At 52.6% G+C, this 13515-nt stretch overlaps 1 protein-coding gene across 1 annotated transcript in view; it reads left to right on the top strand.

Annotated features, from left to right (window-relative positions):
• The first annotated feature begins 3840 nt into the window (after positions 1-3840).
• SLC1A5 (solute carrier family 1 member 5) overlaps positions 3841-13515 on the top strand; it is a 14942-nt gene continuing 5267 nt past the window's right edge. The window contains exons 1-4 of the mRNA XM_023182692.3: positions 3841-5052; positions 7932-7974; positions 8349-8396; positions 10304-10470. Coding sequence (XP_023038460.1) covers positions 4484-5052; positions 7932-7974; positions 8349-8396; positions 10304-10470 — 827 coding nt within the window. The 5' untranslated portion in view covers positions 3841-4483. The remainder of the gene's footprint in view (positions 5053-7931; positions 7975-8348; positions 8397-10303; positions 10471-13515) is intronic.

Here is a 13515-nt window from a genome sequence, read left to right on the forward strand (position 1 = left end):
TACCATGTTGGCCAGGCTGGTTTCAAATTCCTGGCCTTGAGAGATCCACCCGCTTCGCCTTCCAAAGTGCTGGGATTCCAGGAGTGAGCCCTTGTGTCCAGCTCCTCATCTGTTTTTCTCAGTGTTTGATAAATATTCGTCAGATAAGTCAACACAACGATCCCATGTCGGCTCACGAGCATCCTTCTCCTTCTATTTGATGTCTCTCAACCTTCTGTTCTGTGGATGTGGTTTGCTGAATGACTGAAGAAATGAATCACCAAGTGGACAAATGCCCAACTGAAGACTGGATTTTATCCTGAGAGAAACCACTGGGGCTGTTCAGAGAGTAGGGGTGGCCCAGTTCGATCTGTGCTTTGAAATATTCCAGACTCTCCTGAAGTCTGGGATTTTTTTTTTTTTTTTTTTTTTGAGACAGAGTCTTGCTTTGTCACCCAGGCTGGCATGCAGTGGTGTAATCTTGGCTCACTGTAACCTCCGCCTTCTGGGTTCAAGTGATTCTCCTGCCTCAGCCTCCAGAATAGCATGTGCCATTGGTCCTGGCTATTTGTTTTTTTTTTTTTTTTTTAGAAGAGACAGGGTTTTGCCATGTTGGCCAGGCTGGTCTGGAATTCCTGGTCTCCAGCGATCCACTTGCCTTAGTCTCCCAAAGTGTTGGGATTACAGGCGTGAGCCACCATGCCCGGCCAGAAGTTTGGGATTTTGCATGTGCTATTCTCTTTGTCTAGAATATTCTTTCCCTGGGATTGGTCCAACTCCTTCATATCCCAGCTCCGATGCCTCCTCCTCCAGGAAGCTCTCCCTGTCCCCCAAGCCTGGTCAAGCATCCCTTGGAGCTCCCCCATCCCAGCCCTGCCCACTCTGTATCGTAACTATCTGTCTTCCCCACTGAACTTTGAGTCCCAGCAGAACAGGGCCAGAACTGTCTTGGTCGCCGCTGGGTCCCTGGTATCACCCATCTCAGGGCCCAACACTGGGCTCAGAATAAATGACTGTCCCTTGAAGGAAATGTCTAGTTGGAGAGAGCCGAGTGCAGGAGTAGCCATGGTGTCTGATAGGAGATGCAGACCAGGATCAGAACCATCTGAGTTCAGATTTCTTGCTTAGGCCTGGGGTTTGGGCCACAGCAAACCTCATTACCCTTATCTGCTTCCAAATCAGGAAAATGGGAGTGTGAGCTGGTCTCCTGGATTAGTGGGGATAAAACCGTGTCTGCCAGCACAGCTAACAGAGAAAGAAACCTCTCTGTTGCCTCAGGGGTTCGCATGCCTCCTTTGAGTGTTTCCACACTGTGTCCTGGGCTCCTTCTTATCTTTCAGATCTCAGTGCAGATGTCCGTTCCTTCCAGTGGCTGTGCTGTCCACTCTGTCACTCACAGGATGCTTTTGCTCTCTCCCAACACTTAGTTCCAGCTGACAGCCCAAGTTTCTTGTCTTGTCTCTCAGCACTAGAATGCAAGCTCTAGCAGCCAAGGAATTTTGTGGGGTTTTTTGTTTGTTTCTTTGTTTGTTTGTGATACAGAGTCTAGCTCTGTTGCCCAGGCTGGAGTGCAATGGTGTGATCTCAGCTCACTGCAACCTCTGCCTCCCAGGTTCAAGTGATTCTCCCGCCTCAGCCTCCCGAGTATCTGGGATTACAGGTATGCACCACCACACCCGGCTAATTTTAGCATTTTTAGTACAGATGGCTTTTCACAATGTTGGCCAGGCTGGTTTTGAACTCCTGACTTCAAGTGATCCGCCCGCCTCAGCCTCCCAAATTGCTGGGAATACAGGCATGAGCCACTGCACCCAGCCAAGCCCAAGTTTATTGTCTTGTCTCTCCACTCTAGCAACCAAGGAATTTTTTGGTTTTTTTTGTTTTTGTTTTTGTTTTGATACATAGTCTCGCTCTGTTGCCCAGGCTGGAGTGCAGTGGTGCCATCTTGGCTCACTGTAACCTCTGACTCCTGGCTTCAAGCGATTCTCCTGCCTGAGCCTCCCAAGTAGCTGGGACTACAGCCGCCTGCCACCATGCCCAACTAATTTTTGTATTTTTGGGAGAGACGGGGTTTCACCATTTTGGCCAGGATGGTCTCCATCTTCTGACCTTGTGATCCACCCATTTTGGCCTCTCAAAGTGCTGGGATTACAGGCATGAGCCGCCCGTGCCTGGCCTATTTTCATGTTTTTAAAGACAAGTTCTCACTATGTTGCCCCAGACGGAGTCCAGTGGCTAATCTTGGGCACGAGCATAGCTCACTGCAGCCTTGAACTCCTGGTCTCAAGGCATCCTCCTGTTTTAGCCTCCCAAGTACCTGGGACTACAGGTGCATGCCACTGCATCCAACTTGTTCTTCAATAATAATAACAATAATAGCAGTCGTAGTAGTAGTATTTGACTTTCTTCTGAAAGGCATTTTTGTCAGAAACAAAAGAAGAGAGAAAGAACAAAAATTTTTAAAGCACAAAGAAATAACTTTCTTTATTTTTTATTTTTTGAGATGGAGTCTCGCTCTGTAACCCAGGCTGGAGTGCAGTGGTGAGATCTCAGCTCTCCACAGCCTCTGTCTCCTGGATTCAAGCAATTCTTCTGCCTCAGCTTCCTGAGTAGCTGAGATTATAGGCATGTGCTGCGACACCCACCTAGGTTTTGTATTTTCAGTAAGGACAGGGTTTCGCCATGTTGGCCAGGCTGGTCTTGAACTCCTGACTTCAAGTGATCTGCCCACTTCACCTCCCAAAGTGGTGGGATTACAGCGTGAGCCACTGCGCCCAGCCATACTATCTCATTTGAACCCTTGCAACACTCAAGGTGGTATGACTTATTATTATTCCCATTTACACATATGAAGACTGAGTCTCACAGAGGTTGTAAATTACCTGAGGCCTCACAGCCTCAGGAAGCTTCTGGCATTACCACTACAAACTTTGAGCAAGTGTGAAAGCCTGAAATGTCACAGAACAGGCTAGAGATGGGAAAAGAATGAGGATTTCAACACTGTCAGATGGAGTAAGGAATCATGATTCATTGTTAACCTCCGAAACGGCCACTAACAGAGAATTTGGGGAGGCAGCAGAGTGGGTGCGGTTAGAGGCTTGGGATATGGACATGCAAGTGGCATCCTCTCTAAGTGTGGCCTCAAGGTGAATGACTTCCTCTGCCTCTGGGATTCAAGCGATTCTCCTGCCTCAGGCTTCCAGTAGCTAGGATTACAGGCACGTGCCACCACACCGGGTAATTTTTGTATTTTTAATAGAGACGGGGTTTCACCATGTTGGCCGGGCTGGTCTCGACCTCCTGACCTCAAGTGATCCGCCCTCTTCACCTCCCAAAGCGGTGAGATTACAGGCGTGAGCCACGGCTCCCTAAATAAATACATCAATTTTATTTAAATCTTACAGCAATCATATGAGACAAAAGCTTTTATCACTTGCACTTTACATTCGAGGAATTAAAGTTGTCAGAGGCAACTAAAAACCAAACTCAGGGCTGAGGAGTTCCAAAGCTGAGTTGATTTGCAGATGAATCACCCGAGGACCACCTGAGCTTTCTAGCGACCCTCGCACCAAGGAACGAACTCCTGTGGTTTAAGGGCTCCAACCCACAACCCAATTCCTTTGATGGGAAACAGCACCCCCCCCGCCCCCCCCCCCCCCTGCCCCGCCCCGCCCCGTCTCCTCCGGGCCCCGCCCCTGGAGATGGGTTTTATTATTCGGCCTTCTATGGGCGACCTGGCCCATCTCGGGTATCAGCCCCACCCCTACTCGCCCAGGCTCCGAAAGCTCTGCAGCCAATCGGCGCCCGCGGGTCGGTCCCCGCCTTCTCAAACCCCGCCCCGCTACCCTTACTCCTGGCAGCTTCCGCTAAACCGGCTCAGAGCCACGCGGCACGCGCGGAGGTTGTCTCTGTGCTGGTAAGCGCTACTCCAGGGCATCAGACCACCGCCTTCCGTACACAGGCGCCCGCATCCCACCCTCCTGGACCTAAAAGCCTGGGTCCCCTGGTCCCGGAGCTCCGCTTCCCGGCCCCAGATTCTGGCGCCCCAGCCCTCCATGTCCAAGACCCAGGCACCCGGGGTCCCAGCCTCCCGGATCCAGGCGTCCCGGATCTGCGCCACCAGAACCTAGCCTCCTGCAGACCTCCGCCATCTGGGCGCACTCAACCTCCTGGAGCCAAGGGCCCCACGCCCCACCCAGAGAAACTCTCATATTCCCAACTCCTAGGGCCAAGGAACCCATGCGCTCTGAACTCCCAGTTTTCGAGCATCTGGCACACGGGGCAGAGCAGAGAAGCCCCAGCGCCCAGCCTGGGAAATAAACACTCCAGCTTCCAAGAGTCAAGGAACTTCAGTGCTGTGAACTCACAATTCTAAGGAGCCCTCCAAAGTTCCAGTCTCCAGGTGCTGTTACTCAACTCAGTCCTAGGAACGTCGGGTCCTGGGAAGGAGCCCAAGCGCTCCCAGCCAGCTTCCAGGCGCTAAGAAACCGCGGTGCGTCCCATCATGGTGGCCGATCCTCCTCGTGGAGACTCCAAGGGGCTCGCAGCGGCGGAGCCCACCGCCAACCGGGGCCTGGCGCTGGCCTCCATCGAGGACCAAGGCGCGGCAGCAGGCGGCTGCTGCGGTTCCCGGGACCGGGTGCGCCGCTGCCTTGGAGCCAACCTGCTTGTGCTGCTGACGGTGGTGGCCGTGGTAGTCGGCGTGGCGCTGGGGCTGGGGATATCGGGGGCCGGAGGTGCGCTGGCGTTGGGCCCGGAGCGCTTGAGCGCCTTCGTCTTCCCGGGCGAGCTGCTGCTGCGCCTGCTGCGGATGATCATCTTGCCGCTGGTGGTGTGCAGCTTGATCGGCGGCGCCGCTAGCCTGGACCCCGGCGCGCTCGGCCGCCTGGGCGCCTGGGCGCTGCTCTTTTTCCTGGTCACTACGCTGCTGGCGTCGGCGCTCGGAGTGGGCTTGGCGCTGGCGCTGCAGCCGGGCGCCGCCTCCGCCGCCATCAACGCCTCGGTAGCAGCCGCTGGCAGTACCGAAAATGCCCCCAACAAGGAGGTGCTCGATTCGTTCCTGGATCTTGCGAGGTCAGACCCTGCTCCCTTGGGAGGTGGGGAAGAGTGTTAGGGATGGCGGGAGTGGCCACGTGGGCAGGACGGGGCTTTGGGGCAGCTAGAGCCGAGACTTCCCTCTAGAGTCTTAGGAAAACTCGACGGGATATTGCGGCAAGCTCCAGCCCTCGGGAGTGCAAGTCTCGTGTCCCGGGGAAGGGGGTTTCTAAATTTGGGGGCCTGGGTACGTAAGTGGGGTCTTAGAGGGAGAAGAAAGTGATGTGGAGAGACACAGGAGGGTCTGCCTAGGGGAGAAAGATACTGTGAGGGGAGGGGACCCCAGGAGGAAATTTTGGGGAGGGAATCTTTGCGTGGTCAAGGGCCCCAAGATGGGGCTTCTAGATATAATTTGGGGCTAGGGTCGGAGAGTTTGGGATCCCTGGGTAAGGAGCCCCTGGAAGATCTGATCTGAGTAACTCCCACCAGGCCCTCTTCCCAGCCCTGGGGCACCCCCACACCATGTGTCACTCGGACATAACCAGGTTCTGTTTTCGGGCTCCACTTCCCGCCCATTTCAGCTGGGGCCTGGCCGCTTCCCCTTTATCTTTCAGATCAGCCCTGCCACCCCTGCCTTTCCCTCCCGTTTCCTCCTCTGTCTGGGCCACCCCCTAGCAGGCAGCCCAGAAGAGCACCAGTTAGAAAGGGGAGCCCATTCTTTTCCTTCTCCTGGCCTTTGCCCCGCACCCCCAAGAATGGACTCCCCCACTTTGAGGAGGGCGGGGGAGCAGAGGCCCTGATGCCCTTGCCTTTAGGGCTTGCTGATTCAGTGTCTCCAGGTTGGGGACTTCCTAGAAGTTGAGGGGAGGAAATGATGAGTCATGGAACAGGGTTTCCCCAGCTTCTGGGGTGTCAGTGCAGGCTGAGATGGGAGACTGGGGCAGGCTTGGTGTCCCGAGTTGCAGCCTGGGAGCACCTTCTGGCCAGGGGAGATTAGCTGGGTCCTGGCCCAGCCTCTGGGCCTGGGTGGTACAGGCCTACCTTCTGGTAGGCACACCCACTCCAAGGCTGTTTATGAGCACAGGCCTCCCCTGCATGTTAAACACAGCTGTAGCTCACACTTGGCCGGCCACACAGGCTTATAACCAAATGACACACAGCTGGACACAGGCACACAGACACTCAGCTGAGGCTGTAACATCTCGACAAAAACACATGGCCAGATACCAGCGCTCATACACACGCTCACTGTGTCATACCACCCCTGTAGCACAGCTGTTCGGTGATGCTGCCAGCCACGCCAACATCCACACACAGGCTCAAGAGCACACAATACACACTCACATACACACCTATGTGGTCACATACCAATAAACTCATGCTTTTTTTTTTTTTTTTTTTTTGAGACAGTCTATCGCTCAGGCTGGAGTGCAGTGGCGCGATCTTGGCTCATTGCAACCTCCACCTCCTGGGTTCAAGTGATTCTCATGCCTCAGCCTTCCGAGTAGCTGGGATTAAAGGGGTGCGCCATCACGCCTGGATAATTTTTGTGTTTTTAGTAGAGATGGGGTTTTGCCATGTTGGCCAGGCTGGTCTCGAACCCCTGACCTCAAGTGATCTGCCCACCTCAGCCTCCCAAAGGGCTGGAATTAACTGGCGTGAGCCACCACACCCGGCCAAATTCATTACTCTGCCATGACATTATTTTACTCTATCATGACGCGTGGCTGGCCATCCGTGGGCATCGTCCCATAGTCCCATACTGCTGAATCTTAACCCGCACCCAAACTGATAACATTTGACAGATTGTATATGGACACATGGCATTGGCTGTACACCGGTCATTGGTGAGAGGGAGCATGTGGAGTGGTTGGGGCTATGGAGCCAGCTGGCTGGTTCAAATCCCAGCTCTGCCATTTCCCAGCTGGGCAATTTTCTTTACCCTTCTGGGCCTCAGCTTCCTTTTCTATAAAATGGGGTAATAGTGCGTACTCCCAAGGCTGTCATAAGGATGAAATGGGTTAATTTGTGTAAAGCACAGGCCAAAATGCCTGCCTGCCACACGGTAGGTGCTGTAGATGGCTTAGCTGCTGTATATATTTTTTGAGAGTCTCACTCTGTCCCAGGCAGGAATGAAGTGGCGTGATCTTGGCTCACTGCAGCCTCAACCTCCTTGGGCTCAAGTGATCTCCCACCTCAGCCTCCAGAGTAGCTAGAACTACAGGCACACGCCACCACGCCTGGCTAATTTTTGTATTTTTTGTAGAGACACAATTACATCATGTTGCCCAGGCTGGTCTTCAACTCCTGGCTCAAGCGATCTGCCTGCCTTGGCCTCCCAAAGTGCTGGGATTCCAGGCAAGCGCCTTGGCCTTAGCTACTGTTTTCATCTCAAGGCAGACACTGTCAAACAAGAGTAAGAGTAGCCTTGTAAACACAGATGCATATTCATGAGATGTGAAGCCGTCCCTTGTCTCCCTTCCTGCCACCGCCTCCCAACACACCCAGATCCTCCCCCAAGCTCTCAGAGGCGGCGGCCGGACCTCCAGGAGGAAGTGGATGATGCAAGCCGTCCGCGTATTAAGTTTGCTGCATGGGGTGGAGCTGAGGCCCGGGGCCACCTCCTGACCTCCCCTGGCCTGCTATGGGAGGCTAGCATTCCTCACCCCAATGCACACTGCCTCAGGGCTAGCACGCCAGCCTCTTGGGGCTGAAGGAGGCTGACTCCCCACATCCTGCAAAGGGGTGCAAGTCTAGTTCCAAACCTGCCGGGCTGAGGCATGAGTAGGGACTGCGTTTGGGTGCAGATGAGGCCCCAAAGCTTCCACTCACTGCCTTAAAACGCCAACCCAGCCTCTCAGACAATGCCGCCCTCCCGCTATGGTATCTAATAACCCTCTGTGTCTCTGTCTCTGCAGAAATATCTTCCCTTCCAACCTGGTGTCGGCAGCCTTTCGCTCAGTGAGTCCTCAGGGGTGTCCTGAGGGGTCGGGGGTGGACAGGGAGGGATGCCAGCCAGGGGGAGCCCTTGCTACCTGATTTTGGTTAGTGTCTGGAAAAATGCACGTGCAATGAGAATACAGGCTGAGAGCCTCCTGTGAGTTTTAATTCTAGCTGTGTGACTCTGGGCAAATGTGTTTACCTCTCTGAGCCTCAGTTTTTCACCTCTGGAAAATGGGGGTATTGATCATCCTGCCTCAGTGGGGTTGCCAGCAGATGAAATGAGATCACATTGAAAGGATATGGAAGGGCAGGCTTTGAGCATTGTTAACTTGGCATGGGGTTGGGGGGCCCTGGTGACAATGGACACTGACTCTTCCCAACCCCACCCACAGTACTCTACCTCCTATAAAGAGGGAAATATCACCGGAACCCGGGTGAAGGTAAGAGCAGTGGGAGGCACTGGGGGCTCTACCTCTTTGCCCATTGCTGTAATTTTTTGGTTTTATTTCTGCCTCAGTCTTTACTGTGGAATTTGATTGACACTCTGCTGTCCTTCCCCAATTTCTGTCTTTTCTGCCTTCTGGATAAGTCTCTACTTTGTCCCCTCTTTTCCTGCCCCAGGCTGGTCTTCCTTTCCTGGTCCAGGCTCTTCCTTTCTCCCTTTATCCCTCACCCCCAAACCCCATTCCATGCTGCCCCCTCTCTGCCCTGTCCATCCACCCTCAACCTGCTCAACCTGGCAAGCAGCCAGAGGTTTTTGTTGTTTCTGTTACTGTTGTTTTTCTGAGACAGGATCTCTCTCCATCATTCAGGCTGGAGTACGGTGGCACGATCACAGCTCACTGCAGTCTCGATCTCCTGGGCTCAAGTGATCCTTCCCACCTCAACCTTCCCAGTAGCTGGGACTATAACATACCCGGCTAATTTTTGTATCTTTTTTTTTTTTTTTTGAGACGGAGTCTCACTGTGTTGCCCAGGCTAGAGTGCCGTGGCCGGATCTCAGCCCACTGGAAGCTCCACCTCCCGGATTTATGCCATTCTCCTGCCTCAGCCTCCCGAGTAGCTGGGACTACCTGGGACCGAGTAGCTGGGACTACCACCGAGTAGGTGGCGCCTGCCACCATGTCCGGCTAATTTTGTTTTTTTTATGTGTTTAGTAGAGACGGGGTTTCACCGTGTTAGCCAGGATGGTCTTGATCTCTGGACCTCGTGATCCACCCGTCTCGGCCTCCCAAAGTGCTGGGATTACAGGCTTGAGCCACCGCGCCCGGCCTAATTTTTGTATCTTTTATAGAGACTGAGTTTTGCTATGTTGCCCAGGCCGGTCTTGAACTCTTGGGCTCAAGTGATCTGCCCACCTTGGCCTCGCAATATGCTGGGATTACAGGCATGAGGCACTGCTCCTGGCCCCGAGGATCTTTTCTTTTTTTTTTTTTTAAGACGGAATTTTGTACTTGTTGTCCAGGCTGGAATGCAATGGCATGATCTCTGCTCACTGCAACCTCCGCCTCCTGGGTTCAAGTGATTCTCCTGCCTCAGCCTCCTGAGTAGCTGACAGGCGTGTGCTACCACCCATGGCTAATTTTGTATTTTTAGTAGAGATGGGGTTTCTCCATGTTGGTTAGGGTGGTTTCTCGAACTCCCCACCTCAGGTGATCCACCCACCTCAACCTCCCAAAGTGTTGCGATTACAGGTGTGAGCCACCACGTTTGGCCAGAGGATCTTTTCAAAACACAAATGTGACCCTATCTCTGCAGTACCCAGAGCCCTGCCATGTGCCCCAGTGCCCTCAGGAGAAAGTCCAGTCTCCTTGCTACAGTCCATGACCAAGGGTCCCTGTGAGGTCAAACCCCTGCCAGCCCGCCTGGCTGCCCAGCCTCAACTAGTGACCCTGCCCAGGTCATTCTACTCTAGCTACAGTAGATTATGGCTCTTCTTTGAATGCCCAAGTTGCACTCATTTCTAGGCTGTTGCACATTCTGCTTCCTCTCTCTAGATCCTTTTACCACCCTTCTTTACCTGGTTCACTCCTCCTGTCCTCCAGGTCTCAGCTCAGATGCCCCTTCCTCCAGGAAGTCCCCCCTGACTGCCCCCTACTCCCCAAGCTGGCACTGCTCTCTCTCGGTTCCCACACTCCCCTGAGCTCCCTTATTCCAGCCCCACCTACTCTGGGCCATCCCTGACGACTAATATATTTCCCCTGGACCTGGACTGGAAGCCTTGGGAGGAAGGGATCCGAGGGCTGCCATGTCTCTGCTGGGTCCCAGTGGTGCCCAGGACTGGCCCTCAGTGACTGTGCAAATAGACTGAGTGTCCCTTCCACCCCGATCTGTTCCTTGCCTACAGGTGCCTGTGGGGCAGGAGGTGGAGGGCATGAACATCCTGGGCTTAGTAGTGTTTGCCATTGTCTTTGGTGTGGCACTGCGGAAGCTGGGGCCTGAGGGGGAGCTGCTTATCCGCTTCTTCAACTCCTTCAATGAGGCCACCATGGTTCTGGTCTCCTGGATCATGTGGTAGGTGGTGGGAGAGGAGGCTGGGGTGGGTGTGGTTGGAGGGTCGGTCTGCTACCAGAGGCAGGTGTGGGGCATTCTGCGTGGGATGAGGCACCCTCTGTCATTCGTTGGAGCCAGATGGCCTGCATTTAAATCCAGCATTGACCATGCCCTGGCTATGTGATTTTAGGCAAGTGATTTTCCCTCTCTGCTTCAGTTTCCTCATCTATAAAACGGGAACGGCACTTTGGGAGGCCGAGGTGGGTGAATCATTTGAGATCAGGAGTTCAAACCAGCCTGGACAACATGGTGAAACCCCGTCTCTACTAAAAATACAAAAAAATTAGCCAGGCATGGGGACATGCGCCTGTAATCCCAGTTACTCGGGAGCCTGAGGTAGAAGAATCACTTAAGCCTGGGAGGCGGAGGTTGCAGTAAGTGGAGATCGTGCCACTGCCTGGGTGACAGAGGGAAACTCTGTCTCAAGAAGAAAAAAAAAAGTTAATACGGTACACGGAAGGTCTTAGGACAGTGCCTGGCTTATTGCGTGTCTACAGTAAATCCTAATAGCTAATATTTATTGGGCATTTTGCTTGTATAACTTCTGGACACTTCCCACTGGCCAGAACTTGGGTATCTAGCCTTCCCTCTCTGTACAAGTGGCTGGGAAAATATGCCTTTCTTCTGTGACTTACAAGAAGGAGCTGGGGAGGTAACTAGTCAGTGATGATTGATGGGTGATCGATGATCGAGTAATCTAGGGAAGTGATGTTGGGAGGCTTTTTTTTTTTTTTGAGACAGAGGCTCGCTCTGTCGCCCAGGCTGGAGTGCAGTGGCGCGATCTCGGCTCACTGCAAGCTCCGTCTCCTGGGTTCAAGCGATTCTCCTGCCTCAGCCTCCCGAGTAGCTGGGATTACAGGCATGCACCACCATGCCCGGCTAATTTTGTATTTTTAATAGAGACAGGGGTTTCTCCATGTTGGTCAGGCTGGTCTCGAACTCCCGATCTCAGGTGATCTGCCCCCCTTGGCCTCCCAAAGTGCTGGGATTATAGGCGTGAGCCACCATGCCCAGCCTTGGGAGTCCTCTTGGCTTGGAGCCATCCCTGGGATCTTCACAGCAGGAGAGGGTGATAATAACCCCACTTGAAGTTTAGAGATCACTTATTGTCTGTAAAAATCTTTAGCTCCTTTCAACTGGCATCTCATTGCATCCTCCCAGCATTCCTGTGAGGAATCTGTTGGGTGTTGTGTAATCTGCAATCTGACTCAGAGAACCTCCCTCTGGTGGTGGTTGGGAAGATTCAATATCATGTTCAAGGGCACAGCACATCGAAAATGCTTCATACCTGGGAGTTGTTATTAAGACCCGGGCCACGGCCTTTCTACAATTTGTATTTTATTTTATTTATTTATTTAGAGACGGAGTCTTGCTCTGTCGCCCAGGCTGAAGGTGCAGTGGCACGGTCTCAGCTCACTGCAACGTCTGCCTCCCATGGTCAGGTGATTCTCCTGCCTCAGCCTCCTGAGCAGCTGGGACCACAGGAACTCACCATCATGCCCAGCTAATTTTTGTATGTTTAGTAGAGACAGGGTTTTGCCACGTTGGCCAGGCTGGTGTCAAACTCCTGACCTCAAGGGATCCGTCCTCCTCTGCCTCCCAAAATGCTGGGATTACAGGCATGAGCCACGGCTCCCGGCCTTCAAATTTTTATTTTAAAAACGTTTTTGGCTGGTTGTGGCACCTCACACCTGTAATCCCAGCACTTTGGGAGGCTGAGGTGGGAGGATTGCTTGAGGCCAGGAGTTAGAGACCAGCCTGGCCAACATGGCGAAAACTCTTCTCTACAAAAAAATACAAATATTAGCTGGGAATGGTGGTGTACACCTTTAATCCTAGCTACTACTCGGGAGGCTGAGGGATGAAAATCACTTGAAACTGGGAGGCAAAGCTTGCGGTGAGCCAAGATTGCACCACTACACTCCAGCCTGGGCGACAGAGCAAGACTCTGTCTAAATAATAATAATAATAGTAATTTTAAAAAATGTTTTTTGAGCTAGGATCTTGCTCTGTCACCTGGGCTGGAGTGCAGTGTGGCGTGATCACAGCTCACTGTAGCCCTGACCTCCTGGGTTCAGGTGATCCTCCCACCTCAGCCTCCTAAGTAGTTGGGACTACAGACCCCAGCTACAAAGCCTAGCTAATTTTTTTTTTTTTTTAAAGAAACTGGGTGGCCAGCTCAGTGGTTCACGCCTATAATCCCAGCACTTTGGGAGGCCGAGGCAGGCACATCACGAGGTCAGGAGATCGAGACCATCCTGGCTAACATGGTAAAATCCTGTCCCTACTAAAAATACAAAAAATTAGCTGGGCGTGATGGCATGCGCCTGTAGTCCCAGCTACTTGGGAGGCTGAGGCAGGAGAATTGCTTGAACCTGGGAGGCGAAGGGTACAGTAAACCAAGATCATGCCACTGCATTGGGTGACAGAGCAAGTCTCTTTAAAAAAAGAAACTGGGTTTTTCCAAGATCAAGATATTGGCAGAAAATAAAATGAAAAAAATATATATTGGCAGAAAATAAAATTTAAAAAAAAGAGAGACAGACATGTTGCCCAGGCTGGTCTTGAACTCCTGGGCTCAAGCGATCTGTCTGCCTCCGCCTTCCCTACATCCTGGGATTACAGGCATGAGCCACCGTGCCTGGCCTATTTTTATTTTTTGTAAAGACTGGGTCTCACTGTGTTGCCCAAGCTGGTCTCGAGAACTCCCAGGCTCAAGTAATCCTCCTGCTTTGGCCTCCTAAAGTGCTGGGATTATAGGCATGAGCCACTGTGCCCGACCTCTTTATCTTTCATCATCTGCAGAGAGCGTATTGGTTCGAGTCATGCTAGCTGCTATAGCAAAGCAACCCAGGAAGTGTGAATGGCACACACTGATGGACATGTCTTTCTGGCTCACATGTGAAGTCCAAATCTGGTGACTGCTTTATGTGCTGATGGAAGCACTGAGACTTTTTTTTTTTTTTGAGATGGAGTTTTACTCTTTTTTTTTTTTTTTTTTTTTTG

This window comes from Piliocolobus tephrosceles, chromosome 21 (assembly GCF_002776525.5).
Source record: "Piliocolobus tephrosceles isolate RC106 chromosome 21, ASM277652v3, whole genome shotgun sequence".
Taxonomy (NCBI): domain Eukaryota; kingdom Metazoa; phylum Chordata; class Mammalia; order Primates; family Cercopithecidae; genus Piliocolobus; species Piliocolobus tephrosceles.